We start from the raw sequence: 27,360 nt of genomic DNA on the forward strand, positions 1-27,360 counted from the left end.
CTCCTCCTCCTCCTCCTCCTCCTCCCCCTCCTCCTCCGCATCAACCACAAACACAACAAACTCGCACCCGCAAACCCAAGCCTACATAACAAGCTACGACCCCTTCTCCCTCCCCACAGCCTCAAACCTAATGACCTACCTCTACACGCGCGACCCAACAACCAACCGACCCAACGGCCTGGCCGCCCTCCGCTACCTCGGCGCCCACAACGGATACCACCTGGACCCATGCATCGCCAGCCCAGGCAGTCCAAAGGGGATCTCAGATCTGCTGCTATTCGCCGCGATGGCGCTCCTGCGGCAGATGGGATGCAACTACCTGAGCCTGGGGTACGAGCCGTTCGAGGAGCTGGGGACGGTGGAGGGGCTGTCGTCGGGCTTGGTCGAGCGGTTGACGAGGAGTATGTATCGGTATGCGTTTGCGCGGCTGCCGATCCAGGGGAAGAAGGCGTATCATGATAAATTCCGGCCTGATGCGGCGTTGGAGCGCGGACTGTATTTGATGTTTGTGAGTGAGGGCGGTGCGGGCCTGAAGAAAGGGCTGGGCGGAGGCGTGGAGTTGGTGAGGCAGGTTGTTGGTGTGGCGCATTTGGCGAATATTCGCATAAGGAGGGTGGTTTGGGGGTGATTCTTTTTTTTTTCCCTTTAAAATTCGGGGTGTTTTGGGGGCGGGGGTTTGAAAATGGGGGGAAAGGGGAAAGGGGAGGGGTGTACAGATTGTACATTCGTTAGTCGATGGGCTGACTGTTGATACCTGTGCGTTTCTTTTTGTCGTGATTATACTGAGTTGGTATTCTTGTCATAGCGTTGCGTTCTCTGCATATATTGCCCGATTTTTATGATTCTTACTTCTTGACAGCGCTTATATTCAATCTACATAGTATCATCCTACCAGTGCAGCATTCTACAAATATCCACTTCAATCACTTCACTTACAAGCACCATAACCAACCCCAAATATCCACGACAGGAAGAATAAACTCTCTCTTTCAACACCCCGCAACCGATAAGCACTCTACAACCCCACCCCTTCTCCCCGAAACGCCATAGTATAATCAATCACACCTACTACCCCAATCCCTTATCCAAAGGAATGAGTATTATCTTAATGACAACATAAATCAGATAAGACAATATGGCCGAGCGGTCTAAGGCGATAGACTAGAAATCTATTCTCTTCGGAGGCGTCGGTTCAAATCCGACTGTTGTCGTTTTTTGCTTCCTGTGTTTATTTCTCGGATTGGATTCTCAACCTTTCAGCATGTCTTTTGTTTTTTTTTTTTCAGTTGTTTCCTCAGGTGCTGGTTTTGAACTTGAGTGTGGGCAGTTTATCTTGATGTGATTCCGGTAGGGTTGGACAATCGTTGGGGAATCTTGGTGATGGTCAGTGGTGGTCGAGGAGGGAACGGTTGGGTATATATTTCAGGCGGCGATATTATAGTGTGGGTTTGTGATTGAGACACCACTGCGCAGGGTCATGGTTTATCAAGTTACATATTACTACAGTAAATGCAAAGGTAGAACCCAGGAGAAGATAAGATCAATCTCAGTCTTATTGACAGGTAAAAACCAAGTACACCAATTTATACACATACATGTCATGTTCCAATGTACTGTACACGGCTGTCCAACCGACCACCTGACAACATATCACTCAAACCACATCACTAGGGCAATCAACTCACTATCAACAAGCTAGCTAAACAATATGCTCGAACAAACAACGCACAAAAAATGTATGTAACGTCGGGTATAGCGCCTCGCTTAATGCGTAAATTCAAGTAAGCAGGCACTTTTTGAAAAGAAACAAAAATCATCGAATCAGTTCAGTGAATGGAAGAATGTGCATCCTCGTCGTCTACACCCTCCCCACTGCGTTCGCCGCCTGCTGCAACACGCGCGGCCATCGCGAAATCAGCTCCACGTCGTCCAATGCCCCCTTGCTTTGGTTGCGCACGTACTGGGTGCTCGGGTCGATGCGCGGCTCGTAGTCCCAGATGGATGGGACACCCTTGATCAGGGCGGAGTAGACTAGTCGGCGACGACGCTGGGACCGGAGCACGTCTTCGCGGATCTGCTCCAGGTTCCAGCGAGTGTGCACTTCCTCGACGAAGTGCGCGAGAAGCTTGGCGGGATCGCTAGTTTCGGGCAGCACCGTGGAGTGCTTCGATGGGCTTGGGGTGCGGGGAGGGGTCGGGAACGGGAAGGAGGAGGCCTCGTCGGGACCGCGCGAGACGCGCGGGAAGTCATTGGGGGTAGGTAGGGGAGCTGGGTGGTCGGCCTGGCCCGTCAGCTTGCCATTGACACCGAGTGGCTTAGATGGGTCAGGCAGGCCCGCGACCAGATTGACGCGCTCCTCCGGATCAGCAGTCACGTCGAACAGCATCGGAGGGTCAATCAGCGAGTAGACAAACTTCCACCGCCCACGTCGGATCATGACCGTGGGAGACTGTGTACCCTCCGCCATGTACTCGCCCAGCACGGTATCGGTCTTGACTCCATCGCCGCCCGTCAGGTATGGCAGCAGCGAGACGCCGTCCAGCGGCAGCTCGCGAACCAAGGGCGCGCCGACCAGATCCGCAAACGTCGGGAGCAGATCCATCGTCGATACGTTCTCCGACACACGCTTAGACGCGAAGCGCTTCGGCGAATGAACGATCATTGGCACCCGCGCCGACCCTTCGTACCACGTCATCTTGTACCACAAGCCACGCTCGCCCAGCATGTCGCCGTGATCGCCAGTGAAGACCACAATGGTGTCGTCGCGCAAGCCACAATTGTCCAGAACCTTCAGTAATTTACCGACATTGGTGTCAACGTAGGTGCAGGCGGCATAGTATGCGCGCCGGGCGGCCTTGATGCGCTCCTCCGGCATTTCCTTGCCCCACAGGTCAATGCACTTTAGCACCCGCTGAGAGTGTGGGTCCTGCTGACCGTGGGGAATTGCGCCGTGCTTGGGGAGTGGAATTTCCACATCCTCATACAGATCCCAGTATTCTTTAGTCATAGCATAGGGATCATGCGGATGGGTCATTGACACGGTCAAACAAAAGGGCTGATCGCCGCGTTGGCGCACATGATCGTAAAGATACTGAGTGGATTTGTACATGACCTCCTCGTCGAAGTCGAGCTGGTTTGTGCGAACAACCGGACCGGCCTCCATGACCGAAGACATGTTGTGGTACCAATCGGGACGGATATCCTATTCGGGTCAATATTTCCTCGCTCTCGGACCTCAGTTCCAGAACACTTACGGGTTCGTCCCAGTTGACGGACCAGCCGTAATCGCCAGGGTAGATATCGCTAGTCAAGCGCTGTTCGTATCCGTGCAGCTGATCAGGACCGCAAAAGTGCATTTTGCCCGCCAATGCAGTGTGATAACCCTCGCGTCGGAGGTAGTGGGCGTAGGTGGGAACATCCCCCGGCAGATCGGAGGCATTGTCGTACGCTCCAATCTTGGAGGGCAGTTGGCCGGTCACCATAACGAAACGTGATGGCGCGCATAGAGGCGCGTTGCAGTAGGCGGAATCGAACACCACACCCTCTTCAGCTAGCTTGTTGAGGTTGGGAGTCTTAATGGGTGAGTCCTTGTCATGGAAGGCCAGAAGCGGGGCCGCCATCTGGTCGGCCATAATGTAGAGGATGTTGGGCCGTTTCGCAGCCATGGTGGGCGACTCTCTCCGTCGAGGAAGGGAGTGTAGACGTGTCTAGACTGGGATAGCTTGCAATGCGACGAGCTGCTGAGCGGAGACAGTAGTCCGTTGACAGGTCTGTCTTGAGTGAGTGGAAGCGACCAGAGTGACAAGGAAAGAAGAGAGTGGGAAGGGAAGAAGTTTAAACAGGAGGAAAAGAGCGGATATAAGTAATGGTGACCAGACAGCGACTTGGCTACAAGTGGAGACCGGCCACTGCAGCAATGAACGAGTCCTGGTGCCTTTTTCAGGATAGAAAGGAGAAAAAGCAGGAGAAAAAGAAAGGCAAAATCAGAAGGAGAAAAAAAAAGGAAATGCGGGCAGAATCAGGCTTCGCAGCCGATCTCCCTCTGTCTCTCTCTCTGTCGAGCTTTCTCTCTCAGCCTCCGGTCCGACTCTTTCGCTCTCTCTCACTCCATGTCACCATAACAATGGAACCATCGGCGGGGACGATGGTGTGATTGCGGGAGGATCCATGGATACTCGCCAAGGGGGCAGAGTGATTGCTGATCATCAGTAGGGGGAGTGAATGGGGGAGGATTTGAAGGTATCTCGCAGATGAGGCGGATCTACTCCTGCATCCGGCCTGATCTCTATCATGTATCAATAGGGATCGACGGTGTGACTGACCGATAATCGCCAGTTGTTTCTGAGGTTCTTTTTTTTTTCTACCATGATTTGCCACGCGAGGCAATCTCCGGGGATGGTTGCAAATTCCCAGTGGTGGGTGAGGCGTGGCGCTGCTCACGTGCCAGCAGGATTTTGCTTCTCTTTCGTGTTTGGACCCTCCGACACAACTGAGAAACTCGATCTTTGTTCGATTACCACACACCCACATGTCAAAAAAGAAGCGAGATTGATAGGGAAACTATTGGATTAGTTCCACCCCTGGGGTTCTGCTTTTAGTGTACATTCTACACCGCCCATCCCTGAGTCGCTTACTTCCTTTAATGTGGATTTCCTACAATTTAGGATTCGCCGGACTGTCACCGGCCCCGATCTTGGCCTGCTTGGCAGCTCAAGTTGCACTGCGCTCATTGGTTGTTGAATTCTATCCCCGGATCCGCTGCGGTCACGAGGCTGCTGACTCACCCGGGGCTGTCGGCAATCGTTGCGCGGCCTTAGGTTTCGTTCTGCAACTGCCCAGTCGCGGTTTCAAGCATTGTCTCAGTTTTCGTGGATGAGCCTAGCTAGGTTCGAGGCGAATCATCGCTCCCTGCTTGTGATCTGTCAGATAAGAACAGAATGGTGGTACGCGTCTTTCTGGACTGAGGAAAAGAATCTTCCAACACGCCTCGGTTGCTATCGGCTCCCCGGAGGCATCTGAGACAGAACTAGTACTAGTCGATGGTCCCAATAGTCCAGACTGTCGGCTTAAAGCGACGATATTAGAGACCGTAAAGTGTCAGACCGGGCTTATCAGCAGAAAACGACCCAATGTGGCAATTTATTACCTCTGTATTGCTAATCCTGTGACACAGCCAGTCGTCGTCACACAGGAGCTTCCACATTCCAATCTACAGACAATCACGCACCACGACTAGGCCCCAATATCTGAGTTTGTCCGACTAGATTGCAATAAGACAATTGGATTTGTCTTGGAGGCCACCACTATCTGTGAGTTCAAAGCATAATCCCCGAGTTCCCCAGATCCCTACTTCCCTCCAATCGACATATCCGCAGCTACTACAATAACCTCTCTTCCACCCACGGACCCTACCATCGACATACCCACAGCAAACCAAGATGTCGTGATCAATCCCCCCAAGAAAAGCGGACAATCTGACGTATGTCCCGATCATATCCATCTTTCTCACGAACCCACAAGCATATCAATCCCACCTCCGATCATTCTGCAACCTCGGAGAATAGCAAGTAGCGCCTTGCCAATACTGCGGCTCGATGGCATCATCGCCCGCCAACCGGCCATGCAAACCTATCAGCTCCATCGCTTGCCGCGCAAGTTCTCGACGCTGCTACCCCGGATGATGATCCCCTGAAGATCCTTGTTTAGAGCTCGGTTTGTACGTGGCTCTTGAGCCGCAGAACGCGTAATGTCGTGTGGCGTCTAGTAGCCTAATCTAACTGCTGTTCGGCTGCCGCTCTGTGTGCGGTCTGTGTGGTTCTGGAACTTCGTCTGTACTCCTCCTTATTCTTTCCTGGTATTGGTGAGAGGGATTGGGAAGAGGTAAGCTTATGCCCGCGGTGGCTGTTTTCACATTCCTGCCTCTGCCTTGTGTAAGGAGAGTAGTATATGGGATTTCAACGTCATCGGGCATCATCCCGCGAGCACGCCATCGCCGCGGCTGGGTTAGTCATCATGGTGTTGGTGTCTCAGGGGCATGAGTTATATGCGTCTGCTTCATATTTGTTTTCGGAAGTAGTGCTCTCGAATCAGTTCTGAGGTGCTGTCTGACAAGCTGTCATTGCTGACGGGTGCTAAAAGCGTCAGGGTGATGTATGTGTTTCATCTCCGCCACAATTCGCTGACGAATTGCCAGGTGCTTCTCGGGTTGTTCGAGCTTGAGAATTCAAATGAGCTAAATATCCGATCTAAAATGTGCAGGCAAAACGTTGATATCCCTGATGAAAGTGCTATATGCCTTCATACTCGATACCAGGATGCTGGTGCTCATAAGAAAGCTATCTAAACTTTTCCGAGCGAAGCACAATACTCATTAACATGGAGATGCAGATCAGCTCATCGATGATTGACAGCACTTTCATTATGGCAACAATGTGCAGACCCATATCACAAACACAGCATTTGAACTCACTAGCACATCTACCCTAGAACCACAACCACCTATATAGCGTTCCGGGGGAGAACCCCCGGACCCCTCTTTTCTTTCAGCTTCCCAGCTTGACTCAATCTTATAACCAGAATATAAGTATCTTCGGGGGAGAACCCCGGACCCCCCTTCCCGGGTCCACCCCAACCCAAATCAGAGTAATACAAATACCCAACACCCAAGATAGCACCACAAACTCCCCAAACCCACATCAAACAAACACCATCCACCCGCCTGATATCAAAAAGAGAAAAGCGCATCAACACAGTAGAATCAGCACCCCTCTAATTCAGAATGAGTGAAATACATACCACGAAAGAAATCTGCCATCACTTCCCCCCATCCTTCCCCTCAACATTCTCCTCCTTCTCTTCCTTTTCCTCCTTTCTCTCTTTCATTGTACCTTGATCCCCATCCGTAACAATCGTCTCCGCCTCACTAAACACCGACCCCGACTCCGTCTTATCACCAGAACCCTTCTTCTCCCGCCTCCGATTTCGAACCTTCTGCACCTGCCTTCCCACAAACTTCCACGCATCCGCCGCGAGCTGGAGATCCGTTCGGGGTCGCGGACTAAGCGGTCCTGAGGCGGGGCGTTGGATTGTGTTGAAGCCTGCCATTTTTATAGTATCTCCTTCCAGAAGTAAGAGGGAGCAGAGGGATGGTCGAGGATAACAGCTGTCGACTCGATTGTCTGGCTTGATTTCTCGAATAAAGAGGGTAGATGGGGATGAGGAGACACAGGTACTATCCTGATGTGCTCTGCTCTGTTGGAGGAGTTTGCGTCGAGTGGAGTTGAGCAAAGTGGAGTGTTTATAGTAGTTCGCGATGTATAAACAACGAGTAGTGTAGCAGACTGTAGCACAGAGACAAGCACAACGACTTTATAAGGTACTATCTACCAGACCAGAACACGTAACTGAGGCGCTTGCCTAGTCTATCCAGATGGTTTCACTGCCACTGACTCTACGGTATGAAGACGCCAAATGCAAAGGTGACTCGAACCCCCAGGCTACAGTGGCCGCGAGGGCAAGTGTCGGGTTCCGAATCGGGAAAAGTAAGCGGCGCCGCTAATGCACGGAGTATACGTCGTGGTGCTGGTGTCCTGGTTTGCAGGGGCATTGTGAGTCAACTATCATGAAATGACGCTGAAATCTGGGAAGATCCTGTCTGTGCTCGAGCCTATGACTCTTTTTCGACTCTGTGCTTTCCTTTGTTGTTGTTGTTGTCGGGGTGGCCCGTGTGATTGTCTGTCTTGGGTGGTGCTTGCGTGGTGGTTTGGTACCTACGGTCCGTTTGCGTAGTCTTGCTGTTATTGGGTACGCGGTCGGGGCATTGCGTGAACACAGGTAATGCTACCAGCAGACTACACTTTACGGTATGTTGCAGATGATATAAATTCGCTAAAGGCAAAGTATATATATATATATATCTTAAGTTGACAGCTGAATGGCCACAGGCCATGCATTGCACGCTGTCAACAGACAGACATCGGATCTTAGTAAAGTGGGTGGTGCATTGCTGATTTAGACGTTCGGCCGGGCCTGAAAATTCTGCAAAGCGGCTCAGCCGGACCCCTGTCGATGTCTGTGCTGAAGGGAAGTAGTCGACTAGTCGACTTTAACTGCACTGCTGATTGTTAGCTTATATCCAGACACTCAGACCCAAGATGACTCACCTGTAAATACGTCGGATGAACGCATACGCCGTCAGGAATCCAACCGTTCCAGTCAAAAGGCCGTACACGGTGCATGCGAGAAAACTGTAGCTGAAGAAAAGAAGACTAGACACGAAGCCCGTGATGTGGAGGTGGAAACAGTAGTACCAGATGCAGTACCCGAATACCCAGAAGGCACTGCTTCCACCGGTAAGGAAACTCTGCCACCACCAGTGGTAATTCTGATCCTGTTAGCGACGCTCCCCCTCACACAAGCGAATCACTTACCTCGGCGCAAAGTTGACTGTAGGTGGCGATGATGGTCACCTCGCTGATCGTGACCATCAAGATCGTCGACACCGCACTGAGAAACCCGAACACATAGTAGTATCCGCTTTTGTCCTGCCACAGGCTACGGAACACGAAAAGAAGCTCGATGAACAGCACCGCAAACGGACCCAGTCCGGTAAGAAGGGTACCGCCAATGCTGTGCAAGTACCAAGGCTGAGGTGGGATCTGCCGGGCAATGGAGGTTGTCTTGGTTGGATGCTCCCATGGCGAGGTGCGGACATAGCCGTACCAACTGCCGAGATAGACCAATGGGACCTGGATCAACAGCCACAGGGCCAGAAGTCCAACCAAAGTGCCGAAAGGAATCGCAGTACTCGAGGCTTGCGCCCACACGAAAAGGTTGAGGATGAAAATGAGGCAGAAGACCAGGCCAGGGAAGAACAAGGCAGTCTAGATAAATTAGTGACGAAGCCACAACCGAAGGCGGGATACTTACGATCAGCGTGTTCTTGCGCCAATGCACACCTCCAAAGGTCTTGTAGAGTCTGCCCGAGAAGTACCCGGAGAACAATCCCGCGAAGACAAACAAACCCATGCCGACACTGACGAATCCGCCACGGAAACTGGGATTCAGCACGCCAAGACAACTGAGGAACAAGAGCCCCGAAACCATGAACAACAGCTGCATACCGGAGCCGATCAGCGGTGCCAGAAGACCGCTGAACTGAGGCGTCCGGAACACGTCGCCATGAAGCAGTTTCCATCCACTGATGTCTTCCAGGCCTTCGTCATCAGAAACATCCGCATCCCGCTCGACATCGGTGCCCTGCTCTAGAAGCCCATCACCTTTTTGCTCCGAGGATCTTGACTTCGTTCCACGAATCCTGAGCTTTCCGTCCTCCAGAGCTCCATCTCCGCGGCCTTTGATATCGCCCTGCACCGTCCGACTCCAGATGACATAGACCGCAACCCCAAGAACACCGGAGATAGTCAGAGAGTTGAGAATAGCGAGCCAGTGGGTTGCCGAGCCCTCCTCCTGGTTGGTGAAGTACAGATCCCAGCGGTTCCACCAGTCGACCCCATTCTCTTCCTTGAAGTAGACCGAGTAAGTGTACGGAATCTTGAGGGTGGCGCCATCGTCGATCTCATCATCGTCTTCGGGAATATAGGACGATCCAGGGTACATCTCGCGCAGTTTCGAGATGTTTGGCGGGATGTACAGCTCAAGCCCGTCATGCGCCTCATGCACCTGTTTCGGGCAGCCATTCTGGATATGATCCTCCGCGCGAATACTCTTTGGGTGAATTTCGAAGCCGACAATGGCCTTGCCGCCTTCAGGCGCCGACCGCCAGCGGATGACAATAGTAAAGTGGTTGTTGATATAGTATCGTAGCTTGCCGTCAATGTTCGAGTACTCCTGAAACCCGAGCTTGAACCCCGTAGCGTAGTACTTGCGACTCCCATCAACGGTCACGAAGCTCGTTGCCCCAGGCAAGTTATCCGCGATCCACTCCGCCACGTATCCCTCCTTGATCAGTTGACGGCTCCATTTGACATCCTTCCGTCCGACCTCTTGTTCACAAAGCACCCGACAGTCGACGTTCTGGCCCATCTGCAGTTCGAAATCGGAGGTCATGATACGGTCGCCGCGAAGAATTTCTCCCAAGTTAAGTGACACGCTTTGTCCGGAGCCAAACGGGGATCCGCCGTGGGTTCGGCCGCTGGGAGGGCACACGAAGGGCAGGTCGAAGTATGCATATTGTAGCTGGGTATTGTCGGAGAAGATCTTGTTCACGAGGAGAGGAATATGTTCGCCGTCATTGTAATGTTTGACAGAATATCCTAGCGATAAGAACGACGGGTCAGCTGCATGGAAGGGGGGATGTCGCAACAGTAGTAACCTACCAGGGATGTAGAATGCGTAGGTACAGGAAGTAAGCAACAGCCACAAGGCCCATCGATGAGGGCGCCAAAATTGTCGAAACTCCATCATTGAATTGGGAAGGGAAAAGGTATCGGCCACTCTACCAGAGATTGAAGTACGCCTGCGCAAGCATGCACCAGCAGATTGCGGTTGATTAATCGTACGTGGCGGATACGAGATCGGGGGATGTAGATCAACGTCTGTCAGAATTGACCGCCCGATCCTTATCAACCAAGAGTCAATTCGAGCGATAAGATGATTAAAAAGATTGTATAATATAGAGAAGATTCAAAGAATAAACATAATCAATTAGGAAAAGGGAAATACAGCCAGGTAGGCAGGCAAACACGATTCGAGGGGGAACAGTCCGACGGTCGACGGAGATCCAGCGGTTCAGATTGCGACAGGAGACGCGAAACCTGGGGATTGACAGCTCAATGCAGCCAAGAAGAGAACGAATGTAATAGGCAATGACTGCCAAAGATTGGAGTGGGAAGTGAAGTGAGACAAGCAGCCGAATAGGGCCGGGTCAGTGTGGTTTGGTGCAGTAGTGAGTGGTCAGTTCAAGTTCAGGTTGCAGGGAAAGGAATTAAGGTAGCCTCCGGGAAGGTCGATCCATTGGATTGAAGCTTTGTGTTTCAGCTTCGGGTTTAGTCGCCTTTTCCGGAGAAACATTCAACCATCCATGATGATGACCATCACAGCTCCTATATTTGTTGTTGCATGCACACAACCACTCCACATTCGGTCAATCTAGTCATAGAAAACTACCACTTCTACACGCGACGTTCATGCAGTCAACAATCTTGATGCACACCTTGCCGATGTGAGACCCAGACGCCATATACTCGTACGCCTTGACAGCCTCCTCCTGAGTGAACCGAAATTCCTTTTCCACCGGCAAACGAAGCCCCTTCTGAGCGACAAACCGAGTGAGCTCCTCCAGAAGCTGGGTCGAACCCACCGTGATGCCGCGCACCACCGCGCCCTTCGCCAGGGCCAAGCTTGCAACATCCGGCATCTCCTTAGCCTGCGACAGGAAACCGATGACCAAGACATTCCCACCCATTCCCACCGACTTCAGATTTCGGCGATGGTACCGGAGCCGCCGTTCTTCAGGACGTAGTCCGCGCCCTCACCGTTAGTGAGCCGCATGACTTCCTGGGACCACTCCGCGTGCTTGTTGTAGTTGATACCGTAGTCAGCGCCAAACTTAGACTTGACCATCTGGAGCTTCTCGTCGCTGGACGAGGTGGATGATCGTGGTCGCGCCAGCAGCTTTGGCTAAAATCACGCCCGTGATGGAGACACCTCTCGTGCCTAGTTCAGTGGTTAGTCTTGGTTCTTGCTCGCTGCGATTCAGAGAGAGTGTACATACCGAGACACAAGACATTCTGCCCAGGCCTGAGAGGCATGTTGCCATACAGAGCATTCCAGACTGTCACACCAGTGCAGACGAGGGCCGACCACTCCGAGAAGCTCTGAGGCGAGTCCTTTGGGATCTTGACCACCGACGCGGCCGGGATACTGATATACTCGCGGAGGACCCCATCGGTCGGAGCCCCCTGGCCGTTCTCCCAGTTCGCCTGCTGACCGTAAAGATTGGCAAGCTCGAAGGTAGCGAGGCCACGGTCCCCCGGAGTAAACTTCTTGACTCCTTCACCGACCTTGACGACCACCCGGCGGCGTCCGAGCATGGAATGACGCGATGCTTCACCGAAAATGGGTACTGCGATGTGGCTACAGCGATATTTCGGAAGTTCAACGAGACGCTGTGGACGCGGCTCAGAACCTCATGCTTGGATGGCTCCTGGTTTGGCTTCTGAAGGCTTTGATGTTTCGGACGGAGTTTCTCTCGCCGTCGATGCGGATGATGGTTCGTTGCGACATTGTTGTTTCTCAGGTGGTTATTGATTTTGGAAAAGAGATTTGTGGTATTCGCGTATGCTTGAGTTGAAGAATCAAGAACTCAAACGGGGTTGTATCATGATGGCTTATATACCTCTCAAGGCCGTGGTGAGCTGCTGTGGTTGACAGGGTGATGATTAATTCTCTGTCGTGGAGGGATCGATCATCTGAGTCTATACAAAATGCCCGCCCCACTTCCCCAAATCTCCAAACTCAATCTCCAAAAGCGGGTCCGGCTGTTGGTTGCAGAGACGAAGAGAAAGTGACAACCTCTCATCAGAGCCTCTCACCTCTGGGTTGCTCACAAATCCTGCTTGAGTCCAACATACTATTTAATCCAAGGGACGATGCCATGCTACCTTAGTTTTTTCAAATCATAAGATGCTCTCAACAATCACCTGTCTTGCATCAAAGCTATTCCAGTCCGCTTTGTCTATACTGATCCAAGACATCCCTTATCACCCGAATAAACGACCGAGGCGAATTCCCATGCATTACATGAGACCAGACTTTGACTACGTATTCTGCTAAAGCACCAACGGAAGTCCCAGAAGGCCCCGCTCTGCTGCCCTGGAAAGACGCCAGGCCTTCGAGTACAACGTTTCGGGTCCAGTCAACCAAGAGCGTCTCAGGTTCTAAGATTTGAAATTAGCATAGCCCAGGCCCTATACGATGCTGGGAGGGCAGTCAACTCGCGATGGTGACCTGTTCTTACCCGACAATGACTCGCATTGGCTGGACAATTGTAGCGCTCGGAGCTACTTCGCAAGGAAGACGGCACATTCAAGTCCGCACAACGCGGCCTCGATCCCCCAGACCAAAGCCTGATTGTGTTTGACATACTGAACACCTAGCTTGACTATCATCTCCAAGACATGTGTCGCGTGATGCGCCGCCAGAAGCTCGTCCCACTGTTGCTTTGCGGGTGAAGACGAGCGAAGGTGTTCAGCTACCGCCACTGGGTTCCAGGATAATGATCCAGTGGAATGGTAACTGTCATGCTGCGAGCAATTGCGATTACGCTAGACTGAGCAACGCACTGGAAGTGGAAGGCAATGGCCCGTTGGGATCGAGAGGCTGGAGGTTTCACTCGGGGGTCCGTTGCCAGAAGGTCGTCCATCTACGTAAAGCCGTTCTAATGGTTCATCAGTTGTTATGATCCCCGGATGTGGTGGGAATGGAGTTTACTGGAAGAGAACCTGGTAGTCCGGCGAAGGAGTCATGCCCAGGCTCGCAGGGACCATTCGTACCCATATGATCATCTGTACGAGGCCGTGCAGCAAGACGTAGTTGGATACAGGGGTGGGGGCGCAGCCCCGAAGGTAAGCATCTGGAGACGTCGACAGCAAGCTTTGCAATGCGTCACGAGAAGTACTACGGTCAGTTCCAGCACCTTGCCGCAGTAATAACCAAGTGGTTGCATCTGGTGCTGTCCACTGAGGACAAGAGCACGGCATCTGTAGCCTGAATTCGTGCCCCCAAATAATGGGTGGCAGGCCGTATACGATGCTCTGAATGTTGAGGAAGCAGAACGCGAGTAGCTTGGTTCTTCTTGCGGACTCTTGCTCTGCCCAGGCTCCCCAATCATTTATTGAGTGTGGCTCGACTTCTTCCAGACCACTTAAGCGCAAGGAATGAACAAGCGCTCCACGCAATCTCAGCGATTCTTCCCTAACTTCAGTATCCTCGCTCCAGGTTGCGAATGTACCCAAGCATAGCAAACATCGGACTTCATCGATGTGATAGTCATTGCTCTCAAATAGTTGACTTAAGCCTGGAAGTCGTGCAAAAGCTGCCTGCTCCCTCTGGCGCTGACGCTCCAGCAGCAGCAGTTTCATAAGAAAGAACCATTTGGTCGACAAACGAACCTCGTAGCGACAAGCTGCGCCAATTGCTAGCATAACAAGGCATAATTCGGGAGAGCATGTTTCAAGTTTGAAGGCAAGGATGTGAGTGAAAGGTAGATTGAGGTAGAACCCTGTGACATATCCCTCAAGGAAGCGGTTAAGTGAGTCCCTAGATGAAAGAGACAGTTCAGAGATTGAACAACCATCCAAAGCTTGAATCAGCTGGGTCCCTTGGAGCTCTTCAATCTATTAATCCTTGGAAATCATTTTCGTCCTTCGACTTCGTAAAGCTTTGACATGCAAACTGTTTATAGGTGGATCTTTGCTTATTAACGAGAAAAGCTTCGTGGACACCGGTCCGCCTCTACAGCTCAATACAATGAAAAGCGACAACCTCGAGGTTTGCACAAGCCCTCTTAGCAAGACGCCCAGGAATAGTGAGTGAACTGCGTAACATGATTTCTGTTGCGAGAAATATCATTTTCATTGATGAAACGGCTCAAACCACCAGGCCCTTTCAGACAAGGCCGTGAGATAGCTAATACACAAAGGCTGCCCAAGCCATTTCAACCTCACCCCCATCGAAAGAGCATGCAGAAAGGGTAATAAAAAATTAAAAGAACCGCCAATCCGCCAATATCAAACTGTCATACCACGTTCAAACATGTGCAGGCAATGCATCCTGAAGAAGTAAATGTGAAGAGGAATAGGAAAATTCGAAGGATGTATAATGGTCACTAGGAGGAAGGACGTGGGGCTCAGGGGTTGCTTAGCAGGTATTCCACGGCACCCTGTACACTGCCACCCGATCGACGCAGAGCCGCAATATTCCGTTCAAACTCGTAGAAGCCCATATCGTTCAGTTGACGGAGCTGCTCAGCATAGCGTTCCTCTGGGGGACGGTTGTCCTGAGGAGCAGGAGTTCCGAACCCCTCCCCGAAGAGCGCTGCGAAAGGGTTACTGCCAGCTGCGCCGATTCCTCCGGGTGCACCGCCCATGGCTTGCATCATCTGCTGAAGCATCGCCGGATCGCGGAGGAAAGGGTTTTGTTGCGGGTCAAGGGGGTTCAGACCACCCTGCCCACCCTGCCCACCCTGGCCTCCAAAAAGAGCAGGGTTCATAAAGAGACTGAATGGGTTCTGGGGCGCTTGCTGCTGATCTGAGCCTGGAGTGGTAGTATTGTTGTTATCACCGCTGGCGCCGTCGGCCGCTCTTTCCGTGGAGCCAGCCTGAGCACCGCCGGCTGCGGGGGACGGAGCTCCTCCGAAAGCAGGGTTTCCTCCAAAGAGAGCAGCGAAGGGATTGCCGGCACCAAGACCAGCAGGCATGAACGGGTTGAACGGAGCGCTAGGAGTGGGTGTGCTACCATTGTCGTTCTGAGTGTTACGGTTCTCCTCAGGGGTTGTGTTGGTGACGCCAGGGGCAGGGAAAGCACTGCCACCCCGACCGCCGCCTGCAGCTCTCTCCATCTGAAGCATCTGGCGTATCGAGCTGGGGTCCGTCAGCATACGACGGAACTCAGGACTCTGGAATATCTGTCGGACCCCGGGACCCATGTCGCGCAACATAGGGTTCTGTTGGATTAGCATGTCAATCATCGCGGGGTTCTGCAAGGCTTCGTTGATAGTGGACTGGAATTGAGGGTTTTCGAGCATGTTCAGCATCGTCTCCGTATCCGGAGGGGGACCCATCTGCGATTAGGTGAATTAGCCATTACTCCATGAAACACTCTTAGCTGTACATACTCCACCATCTGGTCCGAACATTCCAGCACCAGGAAGTTGCGCAAATCCAGCATATCTAGCTCCCGTCAATCCGGCAAGAGGGTTGTTGCCCGTACCGGTTGCAAGGTTCGTGGGAACACCGGTGGCGGCGGGATTCGCGGCAGCACCAGTGGGCGCCGATGTCGCGGCACTCTGGGTGGAAGCGCCAGAACGTTGATTACTAGCAGCGCTTTTCACTAGATGGATTGTGTGTCCGTCCTTGATCTTGTAGGTGGCCAACGTCTCGTTGTCCTTCAACACTCGGCCGGAGTAGATCAGGCGCTGACGTTCTGCGGGGGTATCGGCATACTCCGCGGTCGCGAGCTTCTCCTTCAAGTCCAGCACTGTCGTTGACAGAGGAAGGGTAAGTGTGTATTTGGCATCGTTGGAGGACTTGATGGTGAAGGTAATAGACATATCCTCGGCCGGGGCGTTTTCATCAGCCATGATAAGTGGCAATCGTTGGAATCGGCAGTTGGGCGAGAAAGAGAAGATCGCTGGAGGGGAAGATCACGTCACAGGGGTAATAATGGCGGTAACGGGAACTTTTGGAATAAGAGCGTTTGGGCGCGTTTAGAGGCCTGGATGTGCAGGAGAATCGTTTGATGAGAAGTGGCGTGGTAAAAAAGAAAATTGTCGAGTCCTATTGCAACGGGTGGGCGATCGCAGCTTAAGGGTGATAAGAGAGCAGCAGACAGTCTGTCCACGGTTTGTCTGTCTGTCTGTCTGTCTGTCTGTCTGATCTGTTTGACTAACTAGTTGGCTACCAATCACCGAGTGAACGATAGCGTAACCGTCGCCGCGGTGGAAGCGGGCAGAAACCCGTCGTCCGCCTTTCCGGTGGGCGGGACATGCCGGCTGTGCTGCAATACGGATTGAAACCGTATCTCAGTTTTTGATCTTCTTTTATGCGCGCGAGTAAGGTTATTGTATGTAATTCACGTGACACTACAAACTAAGCAAACACCGCAAGCTCATTTCCTTTCTCGCATCGGAATTTTCACACTTTTAATCCTGGAAGTGTCCTGTCTCGTACAAGACCTCCACGCATCCCAGTCTCCCCCCTCTCTTCTTGCGAGGACGCTCGTGTGCGAGAGTCCTCCTTTCTCATTTGCCTTCTCGGCAGCAATGGGACTGCTTTCACTGTAGTGCTTCCCTGGCTGCAATTGTGACGTAAACAACAAATCTTTCCTCCACTCCTTCCAGTGCAAGCTCAGTGAGAGCTCACTTCGCCTACCATGGCTACCACCTCGCATATGTTCATGTATTCCCTGACGATCCAGCCTCCTACTGCTGTCACGCAAGCCATTTTGGGTCAATTCGCTGGAACAAAGGAGCAGCAGATTGTCACGGCGTCGGGATCGAAGCTGACGATTCATCGTCCCGATCCCACACAGGGCAAGGTCACTCCGCTCTTTTCCCAGGATGTCTTTGGCATCATTCGCTCTCTGGCAGCCTTCAGGCTAGCTGGTAGCAACAAAGGTATGTCTCACCGCTTCCTACCCCCGCCTGGTCCAAGATCATCATAGTGATTTTCCAAGCTTTCCGGGCAGCATGATCCATCTGTGCCGAACCGTCCTACTCGGTGATGGGACGTGCCCCGGTCGGCGAACTTGATGCTGGGTGCTAGTCGTGAAAACGGTGCTGAGACCTGCCTATAGATTATATTATCATTGGCTCGGATTCTGGACGCATCACCATCATCGAGTATGTCGCTGCTCAGAATAGGTTCCATCGGATCCACCTTGAGACTTTTGGCAAGTCAGGTGTCCGTCGAGTGGTTCCCGGCCAGTACCTGGCGGTTGATCCCAAGGGTCGAGCCTGCATGATGGCGTCTGTCGAGAAGAACAAGCTCGTTTATGTTCTGAATCGGAACTCGCAGGCCGAGCTGACGATCTCTTCACCGCTGGAGGCTCACAAGCCACAGACATTGGTCTTTGCCATGTCCGCTCTAGATGTAGGGTATGAAAACCCCATCTTCGCGGCGCTGGAAGTCGACTATTCTGAGTCGGATCAGGATCCGACCGGACGTGCTTTCGAAGAGATCGAGAAGCACTTGGTGTATTATGAGCTGGATCTCGGTCTCAACCACGTCGTTCGCAAGTGGTCTGATCCTGTTGATCGCACCGCATCCATGCTCTTTCAGGTTCCTGGCGGTGCAGATGGTCCCAGTGGTGTCTTGGTTTGTGGGGAGGACAGCATTACCTACCGCCACTCCAACCAAGATGCCTTCCGCGTGCCGATCCCGCGGCGCAAGGGTGCCACTGAAAACCCCGAGCGCAAGCGGCATGTAACTGCCGGTGTCATGCACAAGATGAGAGGAGCATTCTTCTTCCTTCTGCAGTCCGATGACGGTGATCTCTTCAAGCTCACCATTGACATGGTTGAGGATGACAATGGTCAACTCACGGGCGAAGTGCGACGACTCAAGATCAAGTACTTCGACACGGTTCCTGTGGCGTCCTATCTCTTGATTCTCAAGAGTGGTTTCCTGTATGTGGCAAGCGAAGCTGGCAATCATCACTTTTATCAGTTTGAAAAACTGGGCGATGATGACGAGGAGATTGAATTTTCGAGTGAGAATTTCGATCCGGACCCTATGGTGGCTTGCGACCCTGTCTACTTCCAGCCCAGAGCCGCAGAGAATCTCAATCTGGTGGAGACTATCAACTCGCTGAACCCGTTGATTGACAGCAAAGTTGCCAATTTGACAGAAGATGATGCTCCCCAGATCTACACGATATCTGGCACAGGCGCTCGCAGCACCTTTAGAACGCTGAAACACGGACTAGAGGTGTCTGAGATCGTTGAGTCAGAGCTTCCCAGTGTCCCATCTGCGGTGTGGACCACCAAGCTGACTCGTGCGGATGAGTTCGACGCCTACATCATTCTTTCATTCGCCAACGGCACACTTGTACTTAGCATTGGCGAGACAGTCGAGGAAGTGACCGACACCGGTTTCCTCTCCACTGCCCCCACGCTTGCCGTTCAACAACTTGGAGAAGATTCCTTGATCCAGATCCACCCTCGTGGTATTCGTCACATCTTGGCGGATAGACGAGTGAACGAATGGCCTGCTCCCCAGCATCGGTCAATCGTCGCCGCTACTACCAACGAACGCCAGGTTGCTGTGGCGTTGAGTTCTGGAGAAATTGTGTATTTTGAGATGGATGCAGATGGATCCCTGGCTGAGTACGATGAACGTCGCCAAATGTCTGGTACCGTTACCTGCCTGAGTCTTGGCGAGGTTCCCGAGGGTCGTGTCCGTAGCTCGTTCCTCGCTGTCGGGTGTGATGACTCGACAGTTCGCATTCTTAGTTTGGATCCAGATTCCACGCTTGAAAGCAAGTCTGTCCAGGCTCTTACTGCGGCTCCATCAGCTTTGAACATCATGTCGATGGCCGACTCCAGCTCGGGAGGCACTACTTTATATTTGCATATTGGCCTGCATTCGGGCGTCTACCTACGAACATTGCTTGATGAGGTCACTGGTGAACTATCAGATACTCGCACCCGATTCTTGGGATCCAAGGCAGTCAAGCTGTTCCAAGTGTCTGTCAAGGGCCAGACAGCAGTCCTTGCACTCAGCTCTCGTCCCTGGTTGGGATACTCTGATGTCCAAACGAAGGGCTTCATGCTCACACCACTTGACTATGTCGGGCTCGAATGGGGCTGGAACTTCTCGAGCGAACAGTGTGTGGAAGGCATGGTTGGCATTCAAGGACAAAATCTACGGTACGTCATCTCTATACTATTCCCCCATACCCCCTATCGATCATATGATGAACACAAGGGATCCGAATATTCATGTGGATCAACTTTATTATTTTCCAATTGTTCCTACTGAGATCAATATTGTCGCAACATTGCTATCAAAACACCATGTCACAATTGAGTCTAACTGTGGCTTTAGGATTTTCTCCATTGAGAAGCTCGATAACAACATGCTTCAACAGTCAATCCCACTCGCATATACTCCTCGGCGCTTTGTAAAACACCCAGAGCAGCCACTCTTTTATGTCATCGAATCTGATAATAATGTCCTTGCACCTGCCACAAGAACACAGCTTCTTGAGGACGCCAAAGCGCGTGGCGAGGAGGTAAATGTCTTACCACCGGAAGAATTTGGCTATCCCCGGGGGTCCGGCCATTGGGCCTCTTGCATCCAGGTCGTCGATCCCTTGGAAGCTAAGTCGGTCGTCTACACCGTGGAGCTGGAGGAGAACGAGGCCGCAGTCAGCGTTGCAGCAGTTCCCTTCACCAGCCAAGACGATGAAACATTCTTGGTTGTCGGAACCGTGAAGGATATGACTGTCAACCCGCAGTCTTCTGTTGGAGGATACATTCACATCTACCGTTTTCAGGAAGACGGTAAAGAGCTTGAGTTCATCCACAAGACTAAGGTTGATGATCCTCCTCTCGCCCTCCTTGGATTCCAAGGCCGCCTCGTCGTCGGTCTTGGGTCTTTGCTCCGAATTTATGACCTTGGTATGAAGCAACTTCTCCGCAAGTGCCAGGCGCCGGTCGTGCCGACGACCATCGTAGGCCTGCAGACTCAAGGCAGTCGCATTGTTGTCAGCGATGTCCGCGAGAGTGTCACTTATGTTGTCTACAAATACCAGGAGAATGTCCTGATTCCTTTTGTGGACGACTCTCTGTCACGCTGGACTACCACCACTACAATGGTTGACTACGAAACAACTGCTGGTGGTGACAAGTTCGGCAACCTTTGGTTGCTGCGCTGCCCCAAGAAGACCTCTGAAGAGGCGGATGAGGATGGTTCGGGTGCCCACCTGATGCATGAACGTGGTTACCTGCACGGAACCCCTAACCGGTTGGAGTTGATGATCCATGTCTATACCCAAGACATCCCAACTAGCTTGCATAAGACGCAGCTGGTGGCGGGAGGACGCGACATTGTCGTCTGGACCGGCTTCCAAGGTACCATTGGAATGCTGGTACCGTTCATCAGTCGGGAGGACGTCGACTTCTTCCAGAACCTGGAGATGCAGTTGGCTGCACAGCATCCTCCTCTCGCTGGTCGGGATCACCTGATCTACCGCAGTTACTATGCACCTGTTAAGGGTGTCATTGACGGAGATCTGTGTGAGATGTATTTCTTATTGCCTAATGACACGAAGATGATGATTGCCGGTGAGCTTGATCGATCGGTGCGCGAAATCGAGCGCAAGATTTCCGTGAGTCCTCCTTTCTCTTTGGACTACTGAATCCTACTAATCGATGACACAGGACATGCGCACCAGGGTGGCGTACTGATTTTGAACGAAGGAGATTTGGCGTCTGATCAGGATAATGTCATGATATGAGGGTTCTAGATACCCATAATCGATTACCATGCCTACCGCTTGTATCGCTCTCGTTGCTTCTGTTTTGGGATGTAGATTGGTGTAGATGCATGTCTCTTGCCTCGCTCGGTCATCTGTTTCTCTCGGACGATCTTGAGCTGGATGCCGCTGCACCTCGCGAGGTGCAAGCCGGTACGAGACGAGAAAAAGGTATTCTCAGAATGCCGTCGACGATCTTTGAGTACGGTTTTATCCGCTCTTACCACGGATATCATCGTAATTTATCCGTCGGGACACTGCCTAGCTGCGTATCCTCCTTAGATTGGATTCAATGACATCATCTCATTTTATTATTCTTCATACGCATGATTTCTTAGTTCCATTTCAAAGATGCTGACTATTATGCTATCTGGGCACCACATTCCTACTTCTCGGTTATCCTATCCTATGTGATCCATATATACTCAAGTGATCCAATCCACAACTATGTATCTGAACGACCAAGTACCACCTATGCCCTCGCGCTCTCGCACACATATCTAGGTCCTAGTACGACCGAATATCCCGATCAACGATCCCCGCAGCCGCCAAACAAAGTTCATCTTGGAAGCGCGGCGCAATCACCTGGATAGCGCAGGGGGCGCCGTCCACCGCCTCAGGATGATCTAGGACCATGATATTAGCAGCCAGAAGCAACATTTCATTCCTCTCCCCCCACATAACACCACACCTAACATACAACCCCGACAAAGAACAGAGTCAAAAGGAGTGGGGAAACCTACAACTCGGCTGCACGCCATCCTCGACCACCATAGGCTCAGGATCAAGATCTTTCGACGCAACGCCGTAGGGAATAATGCAGGCGGGATACTATCCATCCACCCATCCACCATTAGTACCCTCTTCAATACCCAATCCAACACACACGCTCAAGACACAAGGAATTAGGGAAGGGAAGGAGAAGGACATACATCCACCAAATTCCACACAAGGGTATAAGGCGGCCACCCAAAGGTATCCCACTCCACGGCGGTATTCTGGGCCCCCGGAGCGAGGACAATATCCAGGTGGTTCTCGATGAATGTGTCGCGCCATGCGTCGCTGTATTCCTGGCGGGCGCTGTGGAGGGCGTCGATCAGGGTGAACGGGTCGGTTTGCGCGTCCATTGGGATCGGGAAGGGTCCTGTGAACATTGGGGAGGCGGCTTGCGCAACGGAGGGGACCGGCGGTTCGCCGCTGGCACTTATGTGGTCTGTCCCGGGGCCGTAGGTGAAGTATTGGAAGGCGAGGCGGTTGGCGTGCGCGAGGTCGGTGGCTAGGGCTAGGGTTGTGGAGGAGGAGGGTGTTTTTGTCGTGGTGGTGCTCGTTGGGGTTAGGTGTATGATGCGATGGCCCTTTTTCCTCAATGCGGCGACTGCGTTGTCCAGGGCTCGTTGGACGGGCGGGTGCAGTGGGAAATCCTTGCACTCTCCTAAGACGCCGATTGTGAGGAGCTGTTGCTGGTGCTGGTGCTGTTTGGTGGTGGACCACGGGGCTGTGGTGGCGGCGCTGTCGTAGCGCCAGGGCGAGGCGTCGAGGACGGTGGCCGTGAAGAGCTCGAGGTCGTCGAGCGAGTGTGCGAGCGGGCCGGCTGACGGCACGATGCCCGGCAGGCCTTCCATGGCGCCGCTGGACTGGCCGCCGAAGGGGATGCGGGTGGTCGTGGGCTTGAAGCCGTAGACGCCGCAGCAGAGGGCGGGGATGCGGATCGAGCCGGCGATGTCGGTGCCCACGCCCAGGATGGAGCCACGCAGGGCGACGAGCGCGCCTTCGCCGCCTGTCGAGCCGCCGGCTGTCAGGTGCGTGTTGTGCGGGTTGAGCGTGCGGCCGTAGATGTTGTTGTCCGAGTCGCCAGTCTAGAGAGGGAGAGCACCATCATCAATCAGACTGCCATACCACAAACAAGCCCCCACCTTGGCCTCTGAAGAACATTCATCCCCTCAAATTCACAGAAGCAAGTCACAGGATACAACTCACCATCATTGTCTGCGGCACATTCGTCTTCACATACAACACAGCCCCCAAATCAAGCAACATCTGCACCAACGCGGCATTCGTCTTGGCCGGCCCATGGCTCAGAAACGAAACATAGCCGACACTGGTATCCACGCCCTTCACGCGGAAACTGTCCTTGAGACTCACCGGTAGCCCATGCAGCGGGCCAACGACCCTCCCTTCCCGTCGGAGATAATCGTCCAGATACCGGGCTCGTTCCAAAGCGCGATCGAAGAAGTGCTCGGTCAGACAGGATGTCTATAATGTGGTGGGACCCTGCATCAGTGGAATGCAAAGCTTGACCGGGTATAGATGAAGCACTTTGTGGCTAGTGGATTGGGGCATGGGGAGTGGGAGTAAGACAGACCAACTGCTGCGCAACAGCAGCCCGCTTGCAGAATGCCGTCGTCACGGCCTCGGAGCTGATATCGCCCCAGGCGAGGCGCTGGAGCAATTGTCCCGCTGTGTAGTTCTCGGTAAGGTCGAGTTCCTCGGGCGTAAGGATGTTGCTTTTGGAAACGGCGTTGAAGGCTAGGAGGTGGCCGTTGGCTGGGAGGGAGGCCTGGAAGTGCTCGCTCAGACGCCAGGCCGGGGGGATTTGGGCGTCGAGCTGCTTGCGCTTGTGGGCGACGATGGCGCGCCAGTCTTGAGGAGGGGTTTCGAGGATTGTCATGGTCATGTTGTGAAGGTATCAATTGTGGCTGGTGGCATACGGAAGTGATCGGGTTACGAGGGGGTTAGTTGAGTGGTTATATAGTTGTTCGATGGCCCGACTTGATCTGCCTTTGGGGGGGGGGCTTATCGTGGTCGGACCTGGTGCGTCCACTTGCCCGTTTGGGATACCTCGGTTGATTACTAGTGGATGTAGTGGCTTTGAAGCATGGAATATCAACCAACGACATTTTAAGCTGTGGCTATGTATGTATGCATGTTATACTGCAGACCCTGCATAGGAAGAGTCAACGAGGTTCCGCCTATTCCAAACCACATCTCTGGTCTAAAACCCAACAGATCACTATCTACCTATCCCCACAGGCTTCATCATCACATCGTCCGGCTTCACCCCCTCAAAATTCGTCAGATAGTACGCATCAATGACAATCCGATCCTCCACACAGGTCATCACCCCAACGCAGACCAGCCCATTCAACCAGTTATACTTGCCCGGTCCCGCCTCGATGCGCAGATGCGAGAAGAACTCCACATCATCCTGGGATACAGTGGGAGGCGGCCGAGACAGAGGATCCTCCGCCACCTGGCGCGCGTACGCGGTTCCAGATCCAGGACGGTAGAGCCCATGGGCTTGGATGTAGAGATAGTGGCCGTCGTCGGTCTTGGCCGTGTAGCGCGCATCGAGCGTGATGGACTGCGAATTGAATTGTTGGTTAGGTTGAATGCCCGCCCATCAACCGGGGAGAGACAGCGAGAACTCACATGCGTGCCTTCAATCATGGTCGACCAGTCGGCTCCTCCCAGCGGCAAGACGGTGCCTGACAGCTCGGGGCCCTTGAAGGTGCCGCCGACGACGTTCGCGATGCTGCGGAACACTCCCGCTCCATGCGGAGCCCCGAGATTGAGCTCTTCTTTATCGATGTCGCATTCCAGGCGGTAGAGGTACGTCATGCCCGGTCGACGCATGGGGGGAGTGTTTGGGTAGAAGGCATTGCCGGGAGAGTCGGTGGCAGTGAGACTCATGTTGTTGCTTGCGAGGGGATCGGTGGTGATGAGAATGAGAAGTTGTGGTCTGGTATGGCTGTCGTCCTTTGAGCTGACTGACTGACATTCAACTCTCCATCCAATTCTCGCCCCAATTGAACAACCGCGGCAAAGCCATGATTTATCTGTATTGCAAAATTGCCAGGCCTCAATTGCGAGACTCAAAGCAGAAGCTGGACGCGACTGCCATCTCGCGTGAGCAAATGCAATTTACCCCGCAATGAAAATGGTACCTGCGGGGAATCGCTTATCACCTCGCCCGATCCGGCAGGTCGACCCTTCACCAGAACCTTAACCCAAGGCCTGCTATCATCGCAATCAACAATCTCGGTACGCGAGGAACCCGAGACCAAGACTGATAGATCAGACAATCGTGGTGCCGCCATTAGCCAGACTCGCCGATATCTGCAATGGTCAGCTACACGTGGAACTTATGGATACTCACATTGCACGTCGTTCAGCTACAGTATTTAGCTTGATCGCATCGTGAAACCACCATATCCACAACTTCCAGAACATCAACCAGTCGCAAAATTCTTAGTAGCAAGAGCGATCCCAACCATGGCCTTCGTGCAAGAAGCATTCTTCGACCCCAACGTCCCCCTCAAAATCCGTCAAGAAGCCCTAGACCGCGCCTTCGCCGACCCAGGCCTCCCAGCACCCCGAGGCATGCCCTCATTCTGGCTGCAAGAGCCCCCATTCCTCGAGCTGGCAACAGCGCAATCCGCCTCTCTCGCCCCAGAAGCAGAGGTCGTGATTATCGGCTCAGGGATCACCGGGACCTCCATCGCCAGAACTCTACTAGCGAATGCGTCCACCAGGAAGAGCTCTTCCGCTGTGACACGACCAGCAGTCGTCATGCTCGACAGCCGCGAGGCCTGCCACGGCGCAACCGGGCGAAACGGAGGCCACATCCTGGAGACAGCGGAGGAGTTCAGCTACTTCGAGGCGACGTACGGCGTGGAAGCGGCGATCAAGACGATGCGATTCCGGCTCGCACATCTCACCGAGCTTCTGCGCGTCGCGGAAGAGTATGGGGTAAGCGAGATAGCCCAAGCGCGGCGGGTAGAGTTCCTCAGCGTCCATTTCGACGAAGCCAAATGGGCAGAGACGGTCCGTTCTATCCGGCGCCTTAAAGAGTGCATGCCCGCCGAGACGGCGGAATGGAAGATCTTCGAGAAGGATGCGATTCCGAAGGTGAGTCGCCCGTTCCTTCTGAAGCCTCGAGTTCCGCCACGGAAACGATAAACTGGACCCCATTCGGGAATGAGACACTAACCCCAAACTCAAGGAATTCCACCTCGCCCCCCACGCCCGAGGCATCATTGCCGGCCCAGCCGGCGCAATGTGGCCCTACCGCTTCGTCACAGGCATGCTCGCGCGTCTATGCGAACAACATTCCAACGACCTCCTGATCGAGACCAGGACCCCCGTCACGGAGATTCACGCGCACGCAGCCACGGACGCAGGCCTGAGATACGCGGTAACCACCCCACGGGGCACAATCCGCGCGCGCCATGTCGTCCACTGCACGAACGCGCACGTCGGTCACCTGGTGCCCGGACTGCGCGGCCGCATCTACCCCATCCAGGGGACCATGACGGCGCAGAAGCCCGGACGCGACTTCCCGCCGCAGGGCACCCGGCATTCGTGGCTGTTCAACTACGAGCGCGGCTTCGATTACCTGACCCAATTACCCGCTGCTGGGGCAGCGGCATCTGAGACAGCGAATAAGATGATGTTGGGCGGTGGGTTTGCGCAGCATGAGGATCGAGGGGTTTTGGCGCTGGGAGTCGCGTCGGATGAGAGGGTACCCGCTGATACGCTGGGGCATTTGCGTGGAGCGCTCCGCAGGGTCTTCGACTGGGAGAACTGGGGCGATGAGGCTATAGACGGTGGTGATGGTGGGATTGAGGCCGCCTGGACGGGGAATATGGGCTTCAGCGCGGATGGGTATCCGTGGATTGGTAGGCTGCCGGTCTCTGCTACTAGCCGTGGAGAAAATGAGGTGATTGGGGATGTTCATGGCGCCGAGTGGCTATCGTGTGCGTTCTCAGGCGAAGGCATGGTGCAGGCTTGGTTGTGTGGGAAAGCGGTGGGCTTGATGGTGTTGGCGCACGATGGCAGACTGGCTGGGGAGCAGACGGATCTCTCTTGGGTTCCGGAGCAGATGTTGGTGACTGAGGAGCGGATCAAGAGGTCGGTGTTGCCTCGTCGGGTCCCTAATCATCGCCCGTCTCAATTGTAAGAGCTTTGGGCCGTTTCTGTGGAACAATAAGTGTAATGCACTGGACACAGATATGTCAGTGGACGACTGAGGCAGTGACGTAGAGAAAGCTGTTTTTCATTCTTCTCGTGTTGATATCGAACATAGAAAGGAAACTAATGTCATCTAATTAGTAGTACTTGACAGTGAGTGCCTCATTTGAC

At 53.3% G+C, this 27,360-nt stretch overlaps 14 protein-coding genes and 1 non-coding gene across 15 annotated transcripts; 5 read left to right on the forward strand and 10 right to left on the reverse strand.

Moving 5' to 3' along the window:
• The first annotated feature begins 17 nt into the window (after positions 1–17).
• On the forward strand, positions 18–668 carry BO97DRAFT_409040 (uncharacterized protein). The gene has a single exon (XM_025695981.1). It carries the CDS (start codon positions 131–133, stop codon positions 626–628), a length of 498 nt encoding a protein of 165 aa, XP_025546534.1. The 5' UTR covers positions 18–130; the 3' UTR covers positions 629–668.
• A 461-nt stretch (positions 669–1,129) lies between these two features.
• Positions 1,130–1,211, forward strand: BO97DRAFT_t267. The gene has a single exon. It is a non-coding gene; the product is annotated as a tRNA-Ser (tRNA).
• A 567-nt stretch (positions 1,212–1,778) lies between these two features.
• Positions 1,779–3,868, reverse strand: BO97DRAFT_252793 (putative choline sulfatase). Its single transcript, XM_025690859.1, has 2 exons — positions 3,255–3,868; positions 1,779–3,202 (listed from the first exon to the last, which is right to left on the reverse strand). Exons 1-2 carry the CDS (start codon positions 3,663–3,665, stop codon positions 1,859–1,861), a joined length of 1,755 nt encoding a protein of 584 aa, XP_025546535.1. The 5' UTR covers positions 3,666–3,868; the 3' UTR covers positions 1,779–1,858.
• BO97DRAFT_252787 (uncharacterized protein) lies at positions 3,788–4,586 on the reverse strand. Its single transcript, XM_025690858.1, has one exon. The coding sequence runs from the start codon at positions 4,528–4,530 to the stop codon at positions 4,072–4,074; it is 459 nt and encodes a 152-aa protein (XP_025546536.1). The 5' UTR covers positions 4,531–4,586; the 3' UTR covers positions 3,788–4,071.
• A 1,848-nt stretch (positions 4,587–6,434) lies between these two features.
• BO97DRAFT_409042 (uncharacterized protein) lies at positions 6,435–7,322 on the reverse strand. The gene is made up of 2 exons (XM_025695982.1): positions 6,796–7,322; positions 6,435–6,744 (listed from the first exon to the last, which is right to left on the reverse strand). The coding sequence occupies exon 1, from the start codon at positions 7,102–7,104 to the stop codon at positions 6,814–6,816; it is 291 nt and encodes a 96-aa protein (XP_025546537.1). The 5' UTR covers positions 7,105–7,322; the 3' UTR covers positions 6,435–6,744; positions 6,796–6,813.
• Positions 7,323–7,869: 547 nt separating this feature from the next.
• Positions 7,870–10,904, reverse strand: BO97DRAFT_378594 (transmembrane 9 family protein). The gene is made up of 5 exons (XM_025693120.1): positions 10,338–10,904; positions 8,929–10,274; positions 8,430–8,882; positions 8,163–8,383; positions 7,870–8,113 (listed from the first exon to the last, which is right to left on the reverse strand). The coding sequence occupies exons 1-5, from the start codon at positions 10,423–10,425 to the stop codon at positions 8,095–8,097; spliced, it is 2,127 nt and encodes a 708-aa protein (XP_025546538.1). The 5' UTR covers positions 10,426–10,904; the 3' UTR covers positions 7,870–8,094.
• A 209-nt stretch (positions 10,905–11,113) lies between these two features.
• On the reverse strand, positions 11,114–12,246 carry BO97DRAFT_473692 (zinc-dependent alcohol dehydrogenase family protein; the record flags this gene model as incomplete). Its single annotated transcript, XM_025700261.1, has 5 exons — positions 11,114–11,469; positions 11,581–11,676; positions 11,735–12,023; positions 12,062–12,166; positions 12,202–12,246. The coding sequence occupies 5 exons, from the start codon at positions 12,244–12,246 to the stop codon at positions 11,114–11,116; spliced, it is 891 nt and encodes a 296-aa protein (XP_025546539.1).
• A 407-nt stretch (positions 12,247–12,653) lies between these two features.
• BO97DRAFT_463778 (uncharacterized protein) lies at positions 12,654–13,280 on the reverse strand (the record flags this gene model as incomplete). The annotated part of the gene is made up of 2 exons (XM_025699464.1): positions 12,654–12,899; positions 12,980–13,280. A coding segment is annotated over one exon (258 nt), but the record flags the coding sequence as incomplete, so codon positions are not given.
• A 168-nt stretch (positions 13,281–13,448) lies between these two features.
• On the reverse strand, positions 13,449–14,306 carry BO97DRAFT_463785 (uncharacterized protein; the record flags this gene model as incomplete). The annotated part of the gene is made up of 1 exon (XM_025699465.1): positions 13,449–14,306. A coding segment is annotated over one exon (858 nt), but the record flags the coding sequence as incomplete, so codon positions are not given.
• A 236-nt stretch (positions 14,307–14,542) lies between these two features.
• Positions 14,543–16,609, reverse strand: BO97DRAFT_400181 (ubiquitin domain-containing protein DSK2). Its single transcript, XM_025694280.1, has 2 exons — positions 15,857–16,609; positions 14,543–15,802 (listed from the first exon to the last, which is right to left on the reverse strand). Exons 1-2 carry the CDS (start codon positions 16,319–16,321, stop codon positions 14,870–14,872), a joined length of 1,398 nt encoding a protein of 465 aa, XP_025546542.1. The 5' UTR covers positions 16,322–16,609; the 3' UTR covers positions 14,543–14,869.
• A 300-nt stretch (positions 16,610–16,909) lies between these two features.
• On the forward strand, positions 16,910–21,239 carry BO97DRAFT_409045 (DDB1/RSE1 family protein). Its single transcript, XM_025695983.1, has 4 exons — positions 16,910–17,356; positions 17,536–19,609; positions 19,788–21,072; positions 21,125–21,239. Exons 1-4 carry the CDS (start codon positions 17,113–17,115, stop codon positions 21,149–21,151), a joined length of 3,630 nt encoding a protein of 1,209 aa, XP_025546543.1. The 5' UTR covers positions 16,910–17,112; the 3' UTR covers positions 21,152–21,239.
• BO97DRAFT_252877 (uncharacterized protein) lies at positions 21,024–21,680 on the forward strand. The gene is made up of 2 exons (XM_025690860.1): positions 21,024–21,072; positions 21,125–21,680. The coding sequence occupies exon 2, from the start codon at positions 21,198–21,200 to the stop codon at positions 21,513–21,515; it is 318 nt and encodes a 105-aa protein (XP_025546544.1). The 5' UTR covers positions 21,024–21,072; positions 21,125–21,197; the 3' UTR covers positions 21,516–21,680.
• Positions 21,681–21,726: 46 nt separating this feature from the next.
• gmdB (general amidase GmdB) lies at positions 21,727–23,955 on the reverse strand (the record flags this gene model as incomplete). Its single annotated transcript, XM_025694281.1, has 5 exons — positions 23,582–23,955; positions 23,197–23,472; positions 22,152–23,075; positions 21,963–22,050; positions 21,727–21,845 (listed from the first exon to the last, which is right to left on the reverse strand). The coding sequence occupies exons 1-5, from the start codon at positions 23,891–23,893 to the stop codon at positions 21,727–21,729; spliced, it is 1,719 nt and encodes a 572-aa protein (XP_025546545.1). The 5' UTR covers positions 23,894–23,955.
• Positions 23,956–24,229: 274 nt separating this feature from the next.
• On the reverse strand, positions 24,230–25,091 carry BO97DRAFT_400189 (DUF3237 domain-containing protein; the record flags this gene model as incomplete). The annotated part of the gene is made up of 2 exons (XM_025694282.1): positions 24,649–25,091; positions 24,230–24,580 (listed from the first exon to the last, which is right to left on the reverse strand). Exons 1-2 carry the CDS (start codon positions 24,907–24,909, stop codon positions 24,230–24,232), a joined length of 612 nt encoding a protein of 203 aa, XP_025546546.1. The 5' UTR covers positions 24,910–25,091.
• A 244-nt stretch (positions 25,092–25,335) lies between these two features.
• On the forward strand, positions 25,336–27,178 carry BO97DRAFT_473697 (NAD(P)/FAD-dependent oxidoreductase; the record flags this gene model as incomplete). Its single annotated transcript, XM_025700262.1, has 2 exons — positions 25,336–26,127; positions 26,222–27,178. The coding sequence occupies exons 1-2, from the start codon at positions 25,492–25,494 to the stop codon at positions 27,176–27,178; spliced, it is 1,593 nt and encodes a 530-aa protein (XP_025546547.1). The 5' UTR covers positions 25,336–25,491.
• Positions 27,179–27,360: the final 182 nt, after the last annotated feature.

This window comes from Aspergillus homomorphus (genome assembly GCF_003184865.1).
Source record: "Aspergillus homomorphus CBS 101889 unplaced genomic scaffold BO97scaffold_67, whole genome shotgun sequence".
Taxonomy (NCBI): Eukaryota; Fungi; Ascomycota; class Eurotiomycetes; order Eurotiales; family Aspergillaceae; genus Aspergillus; species Aspergillus homomorphus.